The sequence below is a fragment of the Accipiter gentilis genome, chromosome 14 (assembly GCF_929443795.1).
Source record: "Accipiter gentilis chromosome 14, bAccGen1.1, whole genome shotgun sequence".
Classification (NCBI taxonomy): Eukaryota; Metazoa; Chordata; class Aves; order Accipitriformes; family Accipitridae; genus Astur; species Astur gentilis.
In genome coordinates, this window is record NC_064893.1 from 23,395,516 (window position 1) to 23,419,323 (window position 23,808).

The 23,808-nt window shown below is 42.3% G+C and overlaps 1 protein-coding gene across 7 annotated transcripts in view; it reads left to right on the plus strand.

Annotated features, from left to right (window-relative positions):
• The first annotated feature begins 4,327 nt into the window (after positions 1-4,327).
• The window catches only part of EYA2 (EYA transcriptional coactivator and phosphatase 2), a 104,899-nt gene continuing 85,418 nt past the window's right edge, over positions 4,328-23,808 (plus strand). For 2 of the 7 annotated variants that reach the window (XM_049817106.1, XM_049817107.1), the window contains exon 1: positions 5,770-5,890. In XM_049817106.1, coding sequence (XP_049673063.1) covers positions 5,826-5,890 — 65 coding nt within the window. In that variant the 5' untranslated portion in view covers positions 5,770-5,825. Of the gene's footprint in view, positions 4,406-4,922; positions 5,113-5,346; positions 5,435-5,769; positions 5,891-23,808 lie in introns of those variants that run through there. The other 5 variants (XM_049817109.1, XM_049817108.1, XM_049817111.1 and 2 more) reach the window with 5 other exon arrangements.

Here is a 23,808-nt window from a genome sequence, read left to right on the forward strand (position 1 = left end):
ACAGACCATGTGTCTTCCTTTCAGACCACAAATACATCCTATTTTCAAAGGGAATGTTCTTTTATTAAAAATCAATACAAGTTTTCTTAATCTGACTTACAATGCACATATTGATTAGAATTGAAAACTGGCCACTTCCCAGCTCTTCTCTAGTGTAAAAAACCCACAGTTGTGCACCTCCTCTCCAAATGGATCAGTGTCCAAATTCTTTCTAGTGATTTATTTTATTACTGGTAATTGAAATAACATATCAAATCTTAACTTTAAAATATAGCTCGAGCTCTGTCTCAGGTCAGGTTTTCAAATCTTTCCTGCAGACCATCCTTCCTCCACCAGCAGAGCCATGGCCATTTCCCCTATCCAGAACAGGGTTCATAACTGCATGTGCCAAAGTGAGTCAGCAGGAAGCATATATTTGCATATAATGCTCCAGCCCAAGCTAAGAAGGCAGCACAGCACAAGAATTTTGCTCTCCCATTACATTATTAAAAAAGCTTTTAAAAATACTCATGGAAAAAAAAAAGATCAAAACGGTCACAAAACTTATTTTCCATTTTAACACCTTTCCATGCAAACCAATTGTTATGCAGTTGTGCTTACAGGTGAAATTGGTTTTATTCCTATGGTTAGAAACGGCTGTATGCAATAAAGAGGGGCAGCATCTCACCCTGCAACAAATCATAATTTTTTTCTCAATGGATGTATTATTTGTGAAATTTCATTGTCTTCATAGTACAAGTCATTTTTTCTGTTAAAGTGTGAGGAAACAGGAAGGATGGAGTAGAGGGATCTTTTGTTTCTACAGGAGAAATTCCAAGCAAAATAGTGGGAGGGTATTTAAAAAAAAGTAAAAAATTATGGTGGGTTTGGTTTTGGGTTTGTTTTTTTTTTTTTTTCATTTCAAGCCAGTAGTGGAAATTGATTAATGAAGCCCGTCTGTAGCCGGTACAAAGGGCCAAATCTTCAGTTAATATAAAATCGCAAGCTTCTACTTTTAAAAACCAGAAAGAGGAAGGGGACATAAAACTAAAAAACAAACAGGCATATTTGATCATTTAGTGGTGAAAAGATCAGGCACTCCTCAGTTGCAGGGTTTTATTTTTGTGCATTGTGTCAATGATTGGAAACCATATGTTTTAAGACCAGCTTCAATAGTATCAGTAGCTACAGTCCTCCTCTCAGATTACTTTTTACTGCCTGCCTAATTTTGAGCTTTAATAACTAACATGCACTTTGTTTATCAGTTACAAATGTTCTGAATTTTGATGAAACAGGCTAAACAACACATATTGGTTTATCATCAGTACTAAAGACCCAACTAACAATTTATTTAATGTTGTGGCCTGTGACTTTGCAAACAGATAGTTCTTAGAAATAAGAATAATCTTGAAATTGATGGCTCTGGTTCCGAACACTGAATGTGAGATGTTAGCACTGGGATTGTGAGATAGCTCGTCATCCCTGGAAAAATCCATCCTACAAGGTGCTGAGCCTTTTGGCATCAAAAGCGCAACCAAGTATAGCACCGTTAAGTCCCCTCGGATGGCACTCCTATTAAATAGCCGGTCCCATGTTAAGTGCTTTATTGCACTGAGGTCAGTCTGGCAGTATTTAAATTAAATATATGTTTAAAGCCTTTCCAGAATCAGAACCTTAGTACCTTGCAGGAATGAGCAGTAATACATGAAATAGCTCTTTTTAAAGTAATTCTGTTTAGCTGTACAACAAAGAAATTCAAAATAGTCTCTAGCTTGTGTTATTTATCCTCTAATTACTTGAGGACAGAGTACCTCTCCTCTGTTTTTAAAGCACTGCATAAATTAATGATGTTCTAACAATAACAGCAGCAGCAACTCTGGGCATTTACCAGAGAGGAAGCAACCATTAGCCTTGAGAATGAAATTTCACTGCAGTCCACAAAATATTGTGTTAGGAAATACTATGGCTGCCAACTTTCGCAATTTTGTTGAAAGTCATCTAAAATGTGAGGGTTGGGGTGTTTGGGGATTTTTTTTTTTTATTTTTTTTTTTTTCCCACAAAGCCTGAGCTCTGGCATCATGTGAAAACATGAAAATGTGAAATTCTCAGTTTTAATTTTAGAAGACAAGTAAGTTACTCAGCATTGTGGTTGCAAAGACAAATTGAAAACATGAACCCAAGGGCCAGAAAATAATTAGTAAGAGCCTGAGATGCATTGCTTTTAAAATCTTACACTTTGTAAAACAATTTCATGATGCTTAGGGTCTGACTCAGGGTGTTTCTATGCTTGAGGTTAACCATATTCAGTACCCCAATAAATCCTCTATACCCTTTTTGAGGGCTTCTCACCTTGGTTTGTACCAGAGGGTGACATCACATCTTAATTGTCAGAGAGGATGCTAAAGTTAAATATTGGCTGATTTCTTGTTTTTAAAGTGGAACCCGTTGTTTGCACTGATGTAACTCTGTTCATTTTGACAATGAGGTGAACAGCAGAAACTGGAAATATTTCCTCAAGGGAAATAGACTTTCCATAGTAACTGAACTTTGGCATCTAGCTCCTTGCCTCCTCAGCGGAGAAGCTGAGGTGTAGCTGTAGGCTCTCCCACATTACGGAATAAGCTCTCCGGCAGAAGGTGGCTTCCCATGTGCCCTAAGGATAGGGTATGGGCTGGCTGCTTAGGTCCCCCGGGTGCCCGAAGAAGGGGACCATAAGCTCCTCCGCCTGTCCAGGACACCGTCACCTAGCCAGGTGACTGGGAGCATTTCCATTTGGTGAATATGTGAAGCTTTCTGCAGAGTTTCCCTTTATTCTTTGAGTTTATGGTACATGGGAATAAGCACAGGGTAACGAGTCAAGCAAAGCCCCCTCTAAACCTGGCTTATCTTTGACCAAAGAAAAAAAATTCTACCACTGAGAAATCCCTGGCACTATAAGGCTGACGACGGTCCAGCTTGATGAAATGAAGACTTTTATTGAGCCAACTACTAGGACTTGCTCCTACTCTCTTGTCTTGTAGCCTGGTACCCCATGCAGCTGTATGACCTGCGCACCCCAACCCATAGTCTCATCTATGGGGCAGAAACCATTTTGTTCCCTTGCCTTTCTAAATAGCTTTTAAGTTCCACAGGTATTTCGCTGGATACTAACAATGATGAAAATACTTAAAGTTCCTAATTGAAAAATATCCTTTATCTTCCGCTTTGCACCCTTTTCCCACTGTGCCCTTATCTACTTTTCTAAATATTGCATACAATGTTTTTAGTAAACAGAAAGGATATTAGAGTAGACAAATAATGTTTACCCACCAGCTCAAGAAAGGTGTTTCTGGCACCAATTCACAACTGACAAAAATTACTTATACTGAAAGGGACAAGGAGTGTCTTTTTGTGTGCAGGGTGCTGTACAAACAATGAGGTCCTGGTCTCTGACTGGCTTTCTGTGGCATTACCACAAAACAATACTAATTCTTAAATACCTGCCTGGCTTTAAGCACTTAAGTAAATAATTGTATTGATTGTTGTAGCACTATTCACATGCATAAAGCTAAGCATATATTCAAATATGTTGTGAAATCGGGGGTCAAGTGAATTTTGCACGCAAGGCATTTTTAGATGATTAGTATATATGAACTTACTTGTTAAGACCAGCTTCAGAAGGAGCTAATGTGGCAATCATTTTTTTGGGCAGGGCAGCAGGGGAAAGGAAAAGATTTTTTTTCAAGACAGATCTAAAGGCTTTCTTGTACTTCAGAGACTCCTCACCAGAACCACGATTATGGGTGAGAAAGGCAGCAAGGAAGTCCCCCAAACCAGCAATCTCTCCAAGTTTAATGTGAGAGCGGTGTAAACTCAGAACTGCAGATAATCCATGGGGAAATCAGGGGGGTTAGTGCTGAGAACTGATGGGGAATAACAACTGAAAGAGCTTCGTTTTTTCTAGGCCGGCGGGAGGTAGCTCATGCTAGGAAGCCTGCCAGCTCCGAACTGATGCTGGGAGCTTTGTCTCCTTTGGATCGTAGGAACACACTTTGCAGTCGAACTGATCTGAGAGATTTTGATAGTAAAAACAGCTGTCTCGTTGCAATGATGTTTTTGTTCCATTGTCAAAATTTTGAGTTAAATCCATGAGTGGGCTGCAGCTTGTTCAAACCCTGAACTCAACACCCTTTGTGCTCCTTTGGCTTTTCCACTGCGGTTCATGGGATATCTCCTTCCTGAGGAAAGGGCTAGGTGTAATAAAAGCCGTCGGGGTGAGGACTCGCAGGTCTCCTCCGATGCCTCCCCAGTGCTGGAGAGACAGAACTGGGGAGCGGCAGCCTGCCTCAGACTGGTGAGAAGGGGGGGGAATAAAGAGGAAGAGCGGGCGTGCGGAAACCAAACGCCCCAATGCTGCTGTGGCCGGGCTGCATCCCCAGCGAGCAGGTATGCCGGTGGGAAGGGGCAGCTGTGTGGTACCTGTGCCGTGTGCGGGGACGAGGCCGGCACGGGCGAGGCGAAGCTGTGCGCGGGGTGTACAGCGCAAGGGGACGCGCGGAGGGTGCATGCGGTGGGAGGCCCCAGCCCCATGTCCCAGCATAAGCCCTCCTGAGGTGCCTGTCGCCCCTCTCTCGGGCGTGCGGAGAAGGATGCAGCTGACAGAGGCGCCCATCACATCAGGCAGGAGCAGAAGTGCCCCTGAAGGTGCGCGGGCCGGAGACAGCCTCTGCTTTTGCGCTGACGCGGGAGATGGGGCAGCAGCTCTGTGTGGCCACAAATCCATTCCGGTTCCCTTGAGGAGATCAGAGGTAGAAGCAAGACCGCTCGGGGGGCTTTCACCCTCTGGGGAGCCAGAAGCTGCGTGATGCTCTGTGTCTGCGAGCGCAGAAGGGTGGCTCGTGCGAGCGCAGCTATTTCTGCAGGTCTGCGGGACCTACAGCTCTGTGGCACGGCGTGCGTAAGAAAACCAGACGTCCACAAAAGCCATTAAGTCGGTATTGAAAAATTGTCACTAGAGATCACTAACACAAGGACTGCAGCGAGAATGATTATTTTCACGGAAGCGGAAGGCGGTACCGGAGCGTCCCAAGTTTCACACCACGAATCTCTTTCAAAAACTTGCAGCTAAATGTACGCCGAGGGCACCGACAACGGTAAAACCCTAGCAAAAAAAGCGCCTTGGGAGAGTACCTGCTGTCGGCGAAAATACCGGCCGGCTTTTGTTAGAAACCGCGGGGGAAGCGGCCGGGACGGCTCTCCCCGCCACCCACCCCCCCCCAAGGCAAAGCAGCGGCGGAGGGTGGCACGGGGCAGGTCTGTGACAAAGCAGAGGGGCTGCCAGGGCGTCCCCGCGCTCCGGCCGGGCCCCGCGGCGTGCGGGAGCCGCGGGAGGCTCCTCCTCCGCCCCGGCACCGCGCCGCGGGCAGCCCAGCCGTGCGGGCGCTGGGACACGCCGCGGCCCCACGCCTGCGGTAGGTGCGTTAGGGGCCGGCGGTCCCGGTGACAGGCTGCCGTGGGTTGGCGGAGGAAGGGGGGTGGGCGGAGGGGCCGGGTGTTCCGGCCTCGCTACCGGGGAAAGCAACAGGTCAGATGAAGCGATTAAAAAATCCCCGCGCCGTCCTTCGCGCTGCGTGTGCCGGCGGGGCGCACCGCACCGCTCCGCACCGCACCCTGCGGGCTCCGGCGGGAGGCGAGGCGCGGCGGGGAGGGGAGGGGAGGGAAGGGAGGGGGTGGGTGGGGTGGGGGGGGGGGGAGGTAGGTGGTTGGGGGGGCGGGGGGGGGTGGGCGCGCCTACGGGCGCAGCGCGGGGTGCGGAGCCGCCGCCCCGCTCCGCTCCCTTCCGCGGGCATGCGCGCCTGCCTCGCACATGCTCACTGCGCCCGCAGCGGGCGCGCACACTCCGCAGCGCTGCGGCTCCGCGCTGCACCTCTGGTGAGTATGGGCGGGCGGGGGGGGGGTGGGGGGTCCGGCCGCGGAAGGGGGAGCTTCTCCCCGCGGAGGGGGGGCCTCGCGGTGCCGGCGGCACAGCCCGAAGTGTGAAACCGCCTCCGCGTGTTGCGCGCCGGGCGGTGCGCGGAGCGGAGCGAGGCGCTCGCCCCGAAACCCGTCGGGGGGGGGGGGGGGGAGCGCGGTGAGCCGCCCTCCGCGGGCGCGGAGCGGAGCCTTCCGCGGCGGGAAGCGCGGCAGCGCCTTGGGGTCCTGCCTGCGGAGTTGCGACCGAGACTTCGCCGAGGTAGTGAGTCGATGCGCAGCGTAGCGCTGGATTTTACCGTAAAACCAGCTTCGTTTAGTAATTATTTTAAGAACTGAAGCGTGCGTTTAAATAAAATGTCTTAATGCTGTTGGGTTTTTTTTTGTTGTTGTTGGTTTGTTGGTTTTTTTTTTTTTTTGCGGTTGCTCGTACGAGGAAAACTTGTACTGTGGTTTATGCAGTTTAAGTAAACTTTTTTGAGTGTTAAATTATGCTTGAGCCCAGCGAATGGCCTCTAAAGGAAATTATTCATGGGGTGCAACTACTGTTTTTCAGACATCTCAAATAATGATATATTCTGTTGTATAAAGCTGTAATTGTTAAAAGACGTACGGTTAACCAATAAACAGCTGGTTGGTCTACATCAAGTTTATTAACAGAAATTTTGTTCGGTGTAGTATCACATTCACACATCCCTTAACGCTGTTAAAGGCAATGGCAGGAATGGTTTATTGTTTAATCTTTCTCGTGGACCTTACTAATTTACTAAGAATTTCTTACCGCTGTAATGCCATCCCTAGAAGGGTTTCCCACACAAACACGTTGAGAAAGCATGCCTAAATTCTTTCTGCCTGCCTACATCTGTGTGTATTAGGGCGGTCTGGTCCCCAAAAGATGGCATATATTTAAACTAGTTGTTCTATGTCTAAACTAATGTTTCTTAGATAATTTCATACGTTTAGTGTTGCATTGTTTTGTGTTACTTGTTGCCACATATAGGATAACTTTTTTTCTCCTCATCTTTTCTGACATGAATAAACCATTTATTTTCTTAAACAAAGCTGAATTTTTATTTCTGCTTTGAAATTCAAGGCATCATGTGGCCTCAGATGTTACACATGCAAGTAGGAAAGACTTGCAGTACAAATGCCTTGAAAATAATCAGTGCTCACAGCTTTGGAAACATTCCAGAAACTTTTTAAGCGTGTTTTGAAAATTCATTTGAAATGGCACAGCAGCTGATAACTTGATTTAATTATTCAACCTTACATCTATTTAAAAAAAAGTAAATCTTAATGTGTGGTGCAAAATTAAATTGTGAAGTTATTTAGTCAAATTGTCCACGCTGTCCTCGTGCCTCTTGTACTCCCCCACCAACAGGTCAAAACGTTTGGCTAAATAACAAGCAGTGTAATCTTTTTGGTTTTAGGCTCATCGATTTGTTTTGCTTTGTTTAGCTTGCTCCCCTCAGCTCATTTTCTTTTAAAATACTATATAGTGGCTTGATTCCCATGACTCACTAATCTTATCACCATTATTTGGTTGAAATGTTTGAAATGGGCTCCTGTTTCAAATATCGCACAACTTGGCAGTCTTAAATTTCATTAGAAAAGCTTCATTAGGGAGAAATAAAAATGTTGCTGATAATTCCCCCTCCAACACTAAGTCCCATATTCAACTACGTGATGTGTGCGGATACGCCCTGATTATACAAAGGAATTAAACTTAGGTATTCATACGAAGAACTCGATCTCAGAATATCACTTAAAGAATCTTGTGTGTTACTGTGGTGTGCTTAGCTGGTCGATATGCTAGATTTTTCTCAAAATGTAATAATTTAACTATTAACCCTGCAAAAATTAGTTGCGTGTTTAACTTCAAGCCTGTAAGGCATCGTACTGAAAGTCGGCGTGGCTGTATTTGTATGTCAGTGTGTATGTGTACACGCTGCTGACAAAGAAAACAATTAAAGAAGTTAGTAATTTTCTGCTGTCTTCCCAACTGTTATTTATGATGTGTAGTAGTAAAACAGCTATTTCAAAATCAGCTATAATTCTCTTCAGTAAGATTTGTTTCTTCTGTGCCAAATTGTGCAGCAACCAGATGGTTTTAAGGTGTCTTCGACTGGAGAACAAGCAGGAACAGTGCTGAAGACTAATTATTCCTTGCAGTAAATTCCTTCTGCAATAAATTCACAGGTTGTTAGACTTAATCTGTGGAAATGATTGTTAAGATTACTTGTGCAGTGAAAAATGCTTTTAAAATTTTGTGAAAACTAGCACAAGTTCTTAGAATGCTAAGAAAATATTTTTGAATTAATTTTGCCAGGCTGGGGTAACTTTTATTAAGGATGAACTGTTAAATGAAGTTGCAAATTCAAGTCCTTTTCATAAACCATGGAACGCTGCAGTTTTAATATGAAGATTTTAAATATATCCCATAATTGGAGGGGTCAATTGGTAGATCAAGTAGGGAAATCTTGTACTGCCATTTCCAATGTATAGTTACTGTATGTATGTGCATTATTCACAGCAATAGTAATATAAACTTGATTAGTACATGGTGTAGTCTCCTGGATTAACAGTCGGGTTCTTTTCATTACATTTCACCTTGTACTACATGGGACAGAAAAACAGTTTTACCAAGAAGGAACAAAAAATATGTTCAGAGTTATAAACAATGGCATACACAAAAGTAAAGCCATTCAGGTTTTAGATACATCTTCCTTTTCAGTGGCTTAATTTAGTAAAATGTCCAAGATTTTATTTTTTTTGAGTGTGTATCTACTACAAAAAAAAAAAAAGAAAAAGAAAAAAAGGTGTAACTACTCAAACCTCTTGGCATAATACCCTCTTTGATATGAACAGGTAGAACTCGGCAAATTTCTTTCCCTCCCTTTTCTACTGAAAAGCCAGAAAGACAGTCCTGGTTGGGACTGTTTGTTAAGAGGTCTCATCGGAAAACAATTGTTCGTGGCAGTCTAATTCTTAAAACAATACTTCATCTTTATTTGCAGATTTTAACTCAAGTAATGATGTTTAACAAATACCTTGTTTTAATCAGGTGAAGATAAGCCCCTCAATTAGGATGCAAATAATTGCTCATCTTGGGTCATTTGGGGCCTGGAGGTGTTGCTGTTTGCAGGTAGATTTGGTGCTACCAGAGTATTGAAGCAGGAGGGACAAGATAGCGGGAATAAGGATTTAGGAATTTGCAGTCATCTTGCAAAATATTTTTTTGATCACGGCATACAGAACCCAATCCAGTTCCTTTCTTCAGCAAGCTGTTCAGTTGCTCTCGATTTACAGCTGCAAGAGGTGTGAGGGGAAAATTGGATCCAAAATAGTGGTCACTGCATAGATGGTTCCAGTGAGTGTGTCACACAGTGAATTTTTAATTAAAAATAGTCAAACCTCTCTTCACTCAGTCATTCTACTTGGGCTTTAATTACGTATTTGAATTATTTCACAGGTGTGTGAAACGAGAGGAGAAAGATTACATGGGCGTAATCCTTCCCATTTAAAATTATTTGTCTGCAGCTGCTTAAGTCCTAGCATTAGGAGTCACATATAAACATGTTTATTTAACATCAGTGTTATCTGTTAGATTGTACATGGTTCATTAACATGGAGAGAATACTTTTTTTGTTTAATAGTGTGTGGGAGCTGCCAGAGGTCAGAAGAGGTTGTTTGTCTGAAGTCGAGATGGCATCTTGGCTTTGCTCTTACTCTGTTTGTCACCTCTGCTGTGTCCGGGAAATACTTCATTAGTGCCGTGCTAAGGTATTTTCCCTTGTGTTTATGTACAGAGGCTCTGTGGAAAGCCAGAAGTCTGCTGCAGGGTTGCGGTAAGGTTTATGGGGAATTTTAAGGAAGGTTTGTTGTAATTTGTGGAGGATTGTTTTAGTTGGGGTTTGATTAGAAAAAGCGGCTTGGAAAGGGAGGAGCAGCAGCGGAGAGGGGAGCCCGCGATGTTGTGGTGCCCACAAAGTGCGTGGCTGTAAATCACGGTATTTTACAGAACTGGGGAGATGGGGGTCCGATGGCTTGGGAAGTTCGGCCCATTTTCTGTGCCAGTGAATAATGTTTTGTCAGTCTGGCTGGGCCACAGTCAGACTCGAAACAGCTGTATCTGGTGGTGATGCTGAGCTGAGACTCGAGAGGAGAGTGGCACCTCCGTCTGCAGGGGACGGAGCAGGAACGGGCCCTTCTGTCTGGACAAAGCTTGCAGGGTGCTGTCCGCTCTTTCTCCTGTTCACTAGAAACGTGCTTGGATATATGAAACTTGATCAGGGACACTGGAAATACCTTGTATAGAAGTAACCATGGCCTCAAGTTTGAAAAGGTTACTTAAAATGTTTTAATATGATTTATGTATACAAGCTAATAGCCATGCACTGCACACGGTGTTGAGGGAGAGATGTGCACACACACATGTATACGCAATTTCATTTTTTGTTTGAGCTTCTTGAAAATGCTTCTTAACGTTTCTGACAGGTTGGTGAATTTCTCCAGCCTGATTTGGATGGTGGGGGCTGTTTGGGCTTTTTTTGCCTTGGAGGGAGAAGATAATTTAAATTTTCGTTAGGAAAAAAAAAAATAATAGAAAATTGACTTCTATGATTTTTATCGAGCAAAGACCCCTGGTAGATAATAACCAAAAGGCATTGAATAAAATGCACATTATTGTAGACATCAAAGTGTCTGTGGAAGATGCAATGTGAATGAAGCATACCGCAAATGTGCAGTTTTTTGAAAGTGTAACAGTAAAAATAGAAGGGATTTAAAAAAAATAAACTGAACTTCTGTGTTGATTATAAGTTGTAACTGAAGTACACTGAGGGCCTGGATATTGTTTTTAAAAAGCCAGCAAAACATCTATTCCTAAAAAATAGTAGGTTCCCTCAGAAGGGTAGTGAGAGAACAAAAATAAGTGTTATGTTGCGGGGGGGGGGGGGGGGGAAGGGGGGATGGATATGTCTGGCATAGGGTTTTTTTCTTTGAGTTATTTTCAACAAGTACTTACTCTGTTCTGTATTTTTAAGAAATTATGTGGACAGCAATTTTGTTTCTTTACCAAGGCAGTGAAAACACCAAGAATCCTTTTTATAATTTGGAAAGAATGTCAAAAGAATGAAGTAGTTAAACCTAAGTGTATTAGATCATACGCCTTAAATGCATAAATAAGCATAACTGCAATCACAGAAACCAATGTTAAAACCACCAGGAAAACTCGCCCACAAACCCTAATGACTTAAAGGGAATGACCTCAGCCATTGTGAAATTTGTGCCTATTTGTTGACTGACATTTTTTTGTAGAAGCAGAGTGTGCGTTTCGTTGGGGTGTGGGATTTTGTTGTTTGAAAGACTGCTGGGGTTTTTTTTGTTGTTGCTGCCAGGTTTGAATACAAAGAGTGAAAATGGGATTGAGGCCGGGAGAGCCTGGATATGATTTGGGCCTTACCAATTTGAAAAGCAGGTGAAGGGTTTGTTATTGATGGACAGAGATTGGTAGAAATTGATTGAAGTTTGTTTTTCAGATGTTAGAAACTTCCTTGATGATAGCCCATTTCTAACATATTCCCAGCTGGTTTCCTCTTAAGGAAATGAAGGTTTAAAGTATTTGGTTACAAACCTGAGATTTCTTCACGTCCGTGTCTTTGCGTGAGTGCTGCATGAAATGCCGGTGTCGTTCATCTCCCCTCTGCTTTTTGGAGAGGAAATTGATGCACCGTAGAACCTGAACTTGCCTTTGCTGGAACACCACTTAATAATTCAGGGAAATGGAAGTCTTGAATTATTTCAACAATAATAGACTTCTTTGGAAATGTTTTTAAATAAACCAGTGCTACAGACTGCAAGCCTGGCCAGAGCCAAGTCACTTTGCACACAGGGCTTCTCTCTGCTGCCTGTTCCTGGCAGTGGGCTCCTACTTTTCTTGGCTGCAGTAATTAAAGAAGGTCCAGATTTAATTGCCCCTTCTTAGATGTGGAGAAAGGTTTAAGATGATGGGTAATTTTATGGTGTTTGGTGCCTAACTCTAGGCATTCAGTCTCGTGGTGCAGAAATTCTCACTTGCCATCTCTGCTTTCGAGAAGGAAAACAGCCCAGCTAAATAAATAAATAAAAATCCTAAATAAAAAGTCCGATTTAATGCTAGTCAGCCCAGATAGTAACTAGTTAACCCACAGAGAGTTGACGCTTCTTTCCAGGCTGGAAAGGGCAGACTTCACAGGGAAACTCAACTGGAGCAGGAAAGCCTGGTACTTCCAAACAAAGACAAGGGGACGTGGGGAAAATTTCTTAAACTCAGCAAATGCCTTAAAAACTGGAAATGCCTCTAAGATTACTCAGGCACCCACAAGAAACAGTGAGGGGAAAGTGGGGCAGGCATCTGAATATTTTTTTGTTTTTTTTAAATAGGTTGAGTAAGCAAAGCAATCTGGGGGCCCCAGTTATTTACAACTTAGTCTGCGCGCCATGCGGAGAGGCTCATCAGCTGTCTTAAAGGCAAGTTTTGCATCTATTGCGAATTGTGTCTTTTGATGACACATTTGATTCAGCTTTTTTCTGTGTAATTGTTCTACAGCTACTTTGAAATAACTTTGATCAGTTTTGAGTATAGATCTGTATCACCAGTTTTGATTCCTCTTGCGACTGCTCCTCTGTGCTAAATTACCATCTTTAGAGTTTAATTGTAACTATCTGACAATTCTTTGATTGCATGTCAAGTCAACATGTATTTACAAAATACTTTACTTTCAGTAACTGTTGACAATGTGTATTCAGTTTTGTGAACTATGCACATTTATTATTTTTTCCCATTTCTGTGGCTGAAACAGCTCAAAATCTTGTTTAGAATTGAGCAATACTTTTTATTTGAAAAAGAGAGATTGTTTTTCCACCCTTTAACAAACTAAAGCATCATTTTTGTGAAACCTGACACTTTTGTAAGTAAAACTTTTGAATGTTATATTGGCTATGTCTAAATTTTCCCTTTTCTTAATAGGCATGTTTTTTGCTAGCTTATGCTTGGTAAGTGGTATGTTGATCTACTCCACTGAGATGCAGAGTTAGGATTAAGTCAGCCTTAATGCTTGTAGCAAAATAGATACATTTTCTCCTCCCTTGTGTTTAACTATGGGTAAATGTATTAGATCCAGTCCTGCTGCCGCTGCAGCTCCCAATCGTTTCACTCGAATAAGGGTTGGCCCCTTATTGAGAGGGAGCAGTTTTAAATCTTCTGTGCTTGTTGCACAAGTGTGTTTTAAAAAATAAAAATCGCAACATAACTGCTGTCCGTGCAAGTCCAGTTGACTTCTTCAGTGCCTGAGCCTTGCAATACGGGAACAGGAATCGCCATCTTTCTGTGCTATCCACGCTCATAGGCCTTATTTGCAACTTGGTAAAGGTTTTCAGCAGCAGTTAGCAAAAGCTAAGAAATCCGAGTCGGGTGAGAAGCCAGTACAGGTCCCTGAGAGGGAGGTACCACAGCCCCTGCGGTAACAGTGGTTGTAGCCTCCTGCAACGAAAGACCTTTGCAGTGATATGACTTGGTACTTGGTATAATGTCTCCCCTGACCTAATACCCTTTAAGTGTGTTGGCGGAGTTAGGTGCGTAGCAGGAAAATAAGGCAGGCACCAATTTTCTTTTTATTTATTGAAATAAAATCATCAAGATTCTAATTCTGTGAAGCCTTGGTAGCCTGTTGTGTAAATACCTACCTTAGAGGAATCTTGTTTTTAATAAAATTCAATTCTCTCTGAATAAGAAGCAAGCTCAGGTCTCTGACCTAAAATATGTAATCGTTCAGCAATGCTGTAAATGTGTGTGACCCTGTACAAGGCAATGTAAGATATCTTCTGTATGAAAATTTTGACAGACCTTTGCTGTCTCTCCTTAAAATGACTTTGCCCTCTTCAGTATCTCTGCACCTGAAAATTTTAAGTTGTGGTTTCGAAGAAGGCATATTCTGCCTATTACATATGATTTAATTTTGTTTGTTTGGCAACCATCTTTCCTGTTCACTGCAGCAGATGAATATAATTTAGGGAAGACACATAGATGGGGAGGGGGACTAGAGAAACAAACTGAGTCTTCTGTAGAATATTTGAGATCCAGCAAAACTTCTGGGCCAGATTAGTTTTGAAACACCACTTATGCCCCCCTGCAAAGTAGTAGGAGGGGGTGGAGACAAATGCTTGATTTGGAATTGAAAGTAATAAAGGATGCTGCTGCTAGAAGTCAGATGCATTGATACTGGGAGCCTGGCTCTTTCCTTCTTAAAGCCCAGTGCTTCTCCTTCCCCAGTCCCCCCTGCCACAAATCAGGATTATTCAATCAAACAGCGGTTTAACTGTATCTGTGGTGGAGTGTGATCATTGCTTAACGATGCATAGAAGCATTGTGCCCTGGTTTAGGACAGGAAGTGGAAAATGAATATTGTTTTGAACTTGAACTTTGTGAGCAGACAGAAAGTAATTATCGGAGCTGGAACTCCCCTGGGAGAAGCGGGGGAGTGATGCACTGTGCTTGTAAGAAGCACTGTGGGATCTTAAATATCTAGTAGTGTTTAATGCTTTGGTTTTACATTTCTGCTTTTTAATTGATCTTCCGCTCCTCATTTTTTCCTTGGCATATAGAGGAAGAAACAATTGCATGTAGACTTCATGTGCTGTATTTATTGATGGACACCCCCCTGCCCCCCCTTTGATGGTGGGGCAGGACTCTTAAATTTCTGTCTTGGTCCTGGTGTTACTTTCAGTTGTAAAATGAACTCTTTCACTGCCTCGGTTACTTAATGTACCTATTATAAACATGGAAAATTGACTTAATTGGTGATTAAGAGCACATAATTGTATGTGAAGCCATTTAATCAGAAGCCATAAGCCACTTGTGTAGTATTTAGTATTAATTATAAACTATAGAAGTTTACCTGTCTTAGTAGAAAACCCCACTGAAAAGATGTGCAGTCTACATAGTTGTGAAGTTAACATTTCGAGTATCAACTTTTTAATAACGTATTACTACTGAAATATTACTGACCGCTTAATAGAAAAAAAAAAGAAAAAAGGCAAAGCTCTGCCTTCACAGAATGTTTTGCTGTATTTCAATGACCTGTGCCTTTGCAAACTAGCTAAGTGTTTTGGGTTTTTTTGTGGTTTTTTTTTGTTCTACTTTGGCTGCTACTTTACAAATTCTTCAACAAAGAATAGTCAGTGCAAGACTTCACCTTTTCTTCCAGACTGTGTGGTATCTTCTGTAGATTTTTAAAATTCTGTTCCCTATTAAGTCAGACAATTAAACAAAGAAGGGAAAAGATTTTTTTGCTAACTTTTTGAAGGTGATACTTCTATGGTAGGTACATGAGTTTTTTTGGCCTCAGAAGGGAATAATTCCTTATTTAAAAAATAACATTTAAAATGTAAAAGTAAAATCACATTAATTTTCAAAATAAAATTAAATAAATGTTCTTTATGATAATGTCTCCCTTATCAAGTTCACAAGACTATTTTAATCTTACATTAACACAGTTGTGGGATTCTTCATTTCTGGTGAAGTTTAAAGGTAGAAAAATTAAGTCACTTTAAAAGAAAATTGTGTGATGATTTATTGTAGCAGAGTAGGGGAAATTCCTCTAGAGATTTTAATATCTTCCACCTGGTATAGAAATGAAAAGAAAATATTCTTTAGCTGGTGACTAATTTGTCACTAATACCCAAGGGTTCCTTCATTACAATGCAAAGATGTCAGTTTTAAGAGAAACGTACAGTGAAAAAACCGAGTGTAACTTCCTGTTGCAGACACTTAAAAAAGGAGAAAAATAAAGGTCTGGAAAGCAGCCGAAGCGGTGCGAAGGAAGGCTCTGAAGCTATCAATCAGGGCAAAATGGTTGGGGAAGGATTTTACCTGCAGGCTTCAGTGGAATTCATTAGGACATGTTCGAGGAGGAAAGTCACTCGATACGACTCCAGAGGAGGAGCTCTGACATGCAGTAATACCCAGGCTGACGCTCAGTTCTCCTCCAAACTGCACGTACTGCATCCTGGTAATTGTTTGAGGAGAAACTGTATTGTTGAAAAAAAGTCACACTCTGCTTACTGATGGCTTTTGTACTTTATCACAATGTTAAGTGAATTGGGTCCAAGACTTATGGTTCAGTTGAAAATGCTGCTAGAGAATATCTGCAGCTACTGACAGCTCAAACCTGCCAACAAAGATTATGGTGTCTCTGCCACATCAATATCTTGACAAGTCATTTTTCCCAGCAGAGAGCTATTCCAGTGTCCAGATGCTTGCGTAGTGTCATCACTTTGCCTTTTGCTGCAGTAACAAAACTTTGACTCTGCTCCTGCCCTTCCAGTACTGCGGTTTCACAACAGCTCAGTATAAGAAGGGGGAGCATGAGCCATCACAATACCAGGAGGGAGTGGAATGAGGATTTCAGTCTCCCTCCCGTAAGAAACTGATCCTGCACTCGTGTCGTATGTGAGTAGGCACAGTAAAACGTGAACGTGAATATTGGATAGAAGGCTTATAACCAACTTCAGAAATGTGAAGTAGGTGATGGGCAATGGCAGCAAAGTGTCAGCCTGTGGCAGCAGAATATCTGCAAACAGCCTCTGTTGTCCACTTTACTGGTGCAAGAATTGCAGCAGCTGGTCTGGCTTCTGCTGCAGGAGTGGATGCTCTCGGGTGGAGCAGGTATCACTATCCCGTGGCCCTGCAGCAGCAGCAGCAATCTAGCTTCTTGAGGGATTTCTGGTTTGCTCTTCCCCTACTTTTTAGAACAACCCAAAAAGTCGTTCAGGAATTGTGTTAGCTGTAGATATCTGACAGAAGAAATGATTCAATGTTAGGACTGCAGTGATGTTAGAGATTTGGGAAGAAGTAGTTAGTACTGCACCAAAGAAATGTACGTGTTAGAAACAGCACGTGTGACAACTTCTTTCTAAAAGTGTTTATGCAGCAGGCGAATCCCTGGCATGTCCTGCAGACTCTAGGCCACGTTAACACAGTTCTGTTTCTTGCTGGAGAGCAAGATTTAATCTTGACCATTCTATGGTTAGTTGGAGAAAAGGAAGATTTTATGTTCTATCAGAAACTTATTGGTTTTGCTGTTTCTTTCAGTTTTCGTGTATTCTTCAGTTAGAGCACTGAGGTGAATTAGAAATTTTTTTTAATGTGTGGTGGGTTGACCTTGGCCAGTGGCCAGCTTGTCTCCCACTCCCCATCCTCAACAGGTGGGGAGGAGAAAATAAGATGAAAAAGCTCGTGGGTCAAGATGAGACAGGGAGATTGCTTACCAGTTACCATCACAGCAAAATAGACTCGAATTGGAGAAAATTAATTTATTGCCATTTAAAATAGCATTGGATGGTGAGAAACAAAGGCAAGTACTAAAACAACTCTGCCCACCCCCTTTCCCAGGCTCACCTTCGCTGCTTCATTCCCGGTTCTTCTACCTTCTCCAGAGCGGTGTGGCGGGTGGGGAATGGGGCCTGCAGTCAGTAGGTAACATTTCCTCTCTACCACTCCTTCCTTCTCCTCACGCTTCTCCCCTACTCCAGTGTGAGCTCTCTGTGGGCTGCAGTTCCTGTCAGGAGAACTGGCTCCAGCCTGGGGTCTCCAGTAGAATCTGCTCTGGCACCTGGAGCACCTCCTTCCTGCCTTTCTCTCAGGCCTTGGTGCAGGCCTTACAGGGCTGTTTCTCTCACATTTGTCCTTTCCGCCATGCTGAATTTTGCCCTTTCACAGAGGCGCCGCTGGCTTCTCCGATGGGCTCAGCCGGGTCCTGCTGCGGGCCTGTTGTGGAGCCGGCTGGAAGCGGCGCAGGGCAGCCCCTCACCTCTCCTCACAGGGGCCCCTGCAGCTCCCCCGCCAGCGCCGCGGTACAGACGCTTGATCCAATATGACAAAATCAGCACTTTATCAATTCATATCAGACTGGAGCGATTCCACGTCCCATCCTGTGGGAATCGCTGCTGGTTTTAGAGCATTTTACAACAGGGAAGGATGGGGAATGGTGACACAGAAGGTCAGCCTTGCTTATCCTGTGTCCCACCTGAGGTAAGAGACAAGTCTGTTAATAAGGAGTGGTCCTTGGTCACTGAAAGCTAAAATAAGATGCACCTTTTCAAAAGTCTCCGAGTTGATGCCAAAAGGCTATTTGGGCATCTTGTGGGCACAAGTGATCTGCACAGAAGATTGAATTTGTTCTTTACTGATGTTTAAGGACTGAAGTTTTTAAAAAATAATCTAATAGCACTTGTATAGTAACATGCTGGCTGTTGAAATGTGTAGTCTTTTAAATGACTACCTGAACTAGGTGCATGGTTTTTCCATGTTCAAGATCTTATATTTGCTAGATCTGTTTTCTTCAGAGTTTTTTTGGTTTTAAGTTGCTTGTAATTTTGTAACTGCTCTGAAGATGGGAAAGGCTACTGTAGGGGACCTGTCCTCCTCTCTGTCTCTCCAGAGGCCAAGTCTTTTTATATGTTTGGGTTTTTTGTGTCTGTTCTATTAATATTCATATGAAGAGTGTAGAAACAGGTGAGATGGTCTTGCCATCAAATGATGGCCATCCTCTGATTTTAATCATGTACCCAGGGCTTAAATAACATTCAAAATTTCCTTCAAATGTTGGGCTTCAGGGCTTTTCAAGCCGTTAACCTGAAGCTTGTATGGCATTGTTCTTCTACCTGATTTATGCTACAAAGGAAAATCTGTGTTCTGTTCCATATGAGCCACTTGCCATTCCTGATGGTGATGGCAGCTCTGCCTAGGAAGAGCTTGGAGCATGGAGGGGAGACTTTGAGAAGAGCAAAGGATATGGCTGTTCTCAGTGGAAGTAGGTTTACTTTGGGAGGAATCTTGCCTAAGATTTGCCTGTAGCTGCTAACAAGGTCTTAAGAGAAGATGACTACATGGTGCTAGTGTTATTGCAGATACTAATGTGCCAGATGCTCTGCTGGCAAACTAACATTTTGTTGGACTTCTTCCTTCTTCTCAAGAGAGCCTTACATCTATGCTTTTATCCTGGGAAGCAAGTTAGAAAAGTCATCTGAATGGCGGTCAGCTCAGGAGAGAGCTCTATGTAACCATTTTTATGCTTAACCTGAGAAGCCAAAGTCTTGCCCCAAAATATTGTCTGCCACTCTGCAAAGAAACTGTGTCTTTCATTAATCATTCAGTGGTCCTTTAACTATATGGTAAACAAAACCCACCAGGCCTGTGTTGTCCTGCTTGCAGTCAATTCTCTTGTGCTCAACACCTCATGCAGAACTTGGTTTGAAACCCAATCTAGCGAGGTGCAGCCTCCCCCAGCAGGCATACTATTAATGGCCTAGATGTCTCTTTAATGGAAGGGTTTTGTTGTGCCAACACATGCTCTCTCTCCTTCCTCAAGTGGATGCTCTCTGTGTTGATGCAGATACCACTACCAGAAGTAGTAGTATGGAACCTGCTATCTTGTTGTCACTGAAACTTAAAATTCTGTAATTATTCTTGGCATATACTCTTAAAGATTAGTGCATATTGGGCTTTTTTCAGAGTCACTGAAAATCAAGCCCTGAGTTGTGTCATGGGTTTTTTTGTAGTGCCTCAAATGGTTGATACACTCTTGTGACCTTTGGAAGTGCAGTTTGGATTGTAATCCACAAATCAAATGTTAGTAAAGAAGAAATACCTGGGATGTGACTTGTGGAGGCATTTTTTCAGATGGTCCCCTGACAGTGAACAGTGAAGTGCTTAGAAGTTGGAGTATTACTTATGCAAAAGGGAACTCAGTGTTTGGTTGCCAAAATCTGACTACTTTAACTTGCGAGTTGACTGAATATAGGTATGCTTTGCCGTGAACTCTTAGCCTAGAAGTTACACAGCAGTTCCTCACACTGTAAATTTGAAGATTTCCAGGCTCATTTAAATGCTGTCAGCTATGGCTTGTGTTCAGTCTTAAGCATTTTTCACTTCAGGTAGGAAGGTCTGAAATAATCAGTCCTTGGAAAGGAAGCTGTGTTATCCTGACATGAGTTTAAAAGAAATATTTCTCCCAGATTGTGAATGTCCAAAATACACTGTTCACATTTGCTCTGCTGAATGTTAACTTACAATGGTGAAGGTAAGTGACTGTCAAGGTAATTTTCATGTTTAATTAGTTGTATGCATGATTCATACATTTTTTAAATTGTCATTCCAATTTCTTGTCAGCTTTGTATTTTTATACTGCTGTGAATCTGTGAGTTTGCATTTCAAGGCAATACTTGTGGACTGGTGGCCATCAGCTCTCATCTTTCATGGACATACTAAGTGCATTTTTGATCTGAGGATTTTGACTCTCTAGATACCGACAAGTCAGATTTTTTTTTTTTTGTACAAAAGAGATACGATCCAGTTGTCTTTAACGATGAGTGTAATCTCAGAAGAGTAAAATCTTACGCTTATCCATTAAAAAGCTTTTCAGAAAAAGAATTGCATGGAGGAAAGAACGTGCCAAGCTTTCCTCTGCTTGAAAATGCTTACAAGTACCCTGTAGCCAGCCACTATATTCACTGATACTAAAGACCAGTGAGCAATCTCCCACCAATTCCTAAATGCTATTTAATTTTCTAGTTATCTGGTAGAGCTTTCTGGCTCTGTTTTTAACTGCAGTAGATGGCTGCCAAGGTGTATGCATGACATGAAGTAAACCCCCAAAGCAGTTTGATACCCCTGCAAATAGGACAGTGCTGCAAATACTTAAAGTAGAAGTAAGAATTGCAGACTCAAAGTCTGCACATGAGTGTAGTTTATGGATTAAGTGGGGTGGGCATAGTCCTCAAAGCCATGTTAAATTAATCTGTTTGTTAGTTAACATTAAAATAGTAAAAGTGGTGCCAACTTCAACTGTATTGGAGTATTTAATTGTAATCCTGTGTTTACAGGGAAGTACAGGTAGCTGTCACCTAAGCAGTGGAGTAATTTGGGCAGACTGTCTTACTTGGCATTAGAACTACAGTCACCCTGCGATCAGCAGGACCCTCCTTACGGCAGTTGTGCTGATAGGTTGCAGGTATGGGTTCGACATTGGATTAAGCTGAGTGAGAGCTGTGTTGACATCAAAAGAAGTGGCCTCCTCAGCCTGGCTGCATGTTCCTGTCTCCTCCTCTGTGTTGGTGCTATCAGATGTGCTACAAACTGGATCAACTTGCTGATCTAGCTGAGGAGAAAACCAGAAAAAAAATCAGTTTGTTGGTCTGGCTGTAAACAGACTTGTGTCACTGCAGGAGTCTGCAGGAGCTTGTGGCTGGGCTGGGGAGAGGACAGGGTTGCATCTTTGGTCAGCAGTAAGGTCTTTGAATTTTTACAATCATTTGAAGATAATCAAATCCTGCCATAGATGATGATACAGTTTTGCTATTGCCCTTGATAACTGAACTGCCAGAGAACAATTTGGGAAAGAATTAAATTTGCAAGGTCTAGTCAACTTAGTTGTTCAGGATTAATCAGCCTGATGCTTTAGTTCATGTACTTTTTCATGTTCCCTCTTTTATTTGTGCATTTAATACATAAAATACCAACCCTTACCTGCCTTGGACTTCCAACAGCATGTGCCAAGTCCTGTCTTGTGCCTTCACCTGGTTCCCAAGGGCACTTTTGGGTAGGTATTTTTGAAATGTGCATCTTAAGCACATTCCAGAGGAGGTTCAGAGCAAGTTGTGAAGTTTACTGCAGCCTTCTTTTAAGACAGCCAGAGAAGCTGGAAGAAAATCATGGTTGTGTATTGAATGATAAGAGTGCTTGCCACAGTCATAGGAAGCCCAGGATGATTTCCTTCACGCACAGGCTGTGTGTGACATCCTTAGTGGATAATAGTAACACACTGATTTCATTCCTATTTGGGATCTTGTCAGAAGTGACTTGCCCAAAATCTAACGTCATGTTAGTAGGACAGTCATGAGAATCAGGAATCCTAAGTTTCTAGGTTTCTGAAGTCATTGGTGCATTGGCTACTTAAAGACCTCACTGAAATGACCTATAGCAATCCCAGTTTCTTTGGTTGCAATTTGTACAATTTGGAAATTGTATTTTAAAGTAACATTAACTCTCCCTTCAAGGAGGGTTGGTAGGATTGACTGACTAGCTATTTTAATTACTGAATATAGGTTACATATATACAAGAAAAACTCTCTGACAAAAGTGTATTATATCTTGGCTTTTAATACTAACCAGCTCAACTTTAATTTCACAGCTTGCTGCCAACAGCTGCCTCACTAAGACATAGTGCTCATAATAAATGAAATTTCATGAAAAAAAGAAAAAATGAAAACTTTGTTCCAGCTGGATTGAAAAGGCAGTTGGAGCATTTCTATGCTGCATATAAAGCTGCCATCCACATAAACATTTCAAATTACTTTTTCATTTTTAATAATCAGGATCAGACCTTTTCTTACTATTGAGGCAAATGCAAGATATTAGAAACATACAGTTTCATTCAAAGTCCATTAGGTATTGAATCCTGTCCAAAGCTAAGCATTTGAAGTGTTTTGAGAGAAACTCACCTTTTAGTTTTGGGTTTTTGACAACCTACTTGGATGAAAACACTGAAATAAGCAGACCACTCTAGTCCTGCTTGGTAGCGTTTGGAGGGATGTTAGTTACATCATTTGCTTTTGGAGCTGTTGCTTGTTGTGTATTGTTGAAAGCCCTGCAGCTGATGAGTGCTTGCCCGGACTACCAACGGGAATCCCAGTTAGATTATCACACAGCCTCTCTGCACATGGTAGAGATTAATTCTTGTAGCCACAAACAGAATGAATGCTTTGTACTTAGTACCATAATGTAAGTTCATGCTGAAATACAGTGCCAGTAACCAACTCCTTTACCAATAAATTCACAGTTCTAATAACCATGTGTTTTTACAGCATCCTGATCCCAAAGGATCAAAGAAACATTGATTTATTTAGCTTTGGGTCCCATCCCCTGTTCTTGCTCCCCCTTGCTCCCCCTGAGCATGAAAGAGCCATATATGATATGAAACCCAACTGTTGTACAGTCCACAGCAGGGAGGGACACTGCAAAACCGCAGAAAAGAACATTGTAGCCAGTAGAAATGACAGGAAGTGTTGTGGGCAGACAGAACACAAACATTAGAAAACACTTTGGCCAAGAGTTGCTATCAACCTGTCTAAACTGCCATAAAGTTCGTTATTGATGTTAAATGGATTGAAAGTTACAAACTCAACATCTTAAAAAATTACACTATGCCTGTGGCATACAACTTTGCTGCTGTATAGAAAAGTGTAGTGAGTGTCTGATGAAGCAAGTATGCGTGACTCAGTAGAGGTGCCAGCAGCAGAAGTGTTTTGTCATTTGCTTTGGAAAAGGTGAATAATGCTCACAAGGAGCATTACTGCCCTATGGCTGAGCTATTCGTAATGTGATCGTGTCCCCAGACCTCTGTAAAGGCCCCTTGTGCTATTGCAAGCATGTGCTAAGACATCCTGTAACATCTCCTGTTAAGTAGTCCCTGGGGGCTGTTAGGATTTATACCCTGAGGGTTTCCAGAGTTATAGGACTGGTTGATGTTCCTCATCAAAAGGCCAACCCAAGACAAGGTGCCTGAAAATTTGAGTCAACAAAACTACTGAAATGACTTTACAAAAAAGTGTTTTATGGTTCAGACAGTATTTGGTGGCTGTTGTATTCCAGCAGCAGGTAGAGGTCCCAGCCCCGCTCTGTATGTATGTATGTAGTGTAACTAAAGTGCCTCTTGCCTCAGAATATTTATTTGTCATGACCAGGGAAAAATATGTGGAAAACCAGCATGGACACAAGATACAAATTGCCATGACCAGGTCATTATTTTGTTACAAAGTAAACCAAGTACTTCCTTTTTGCC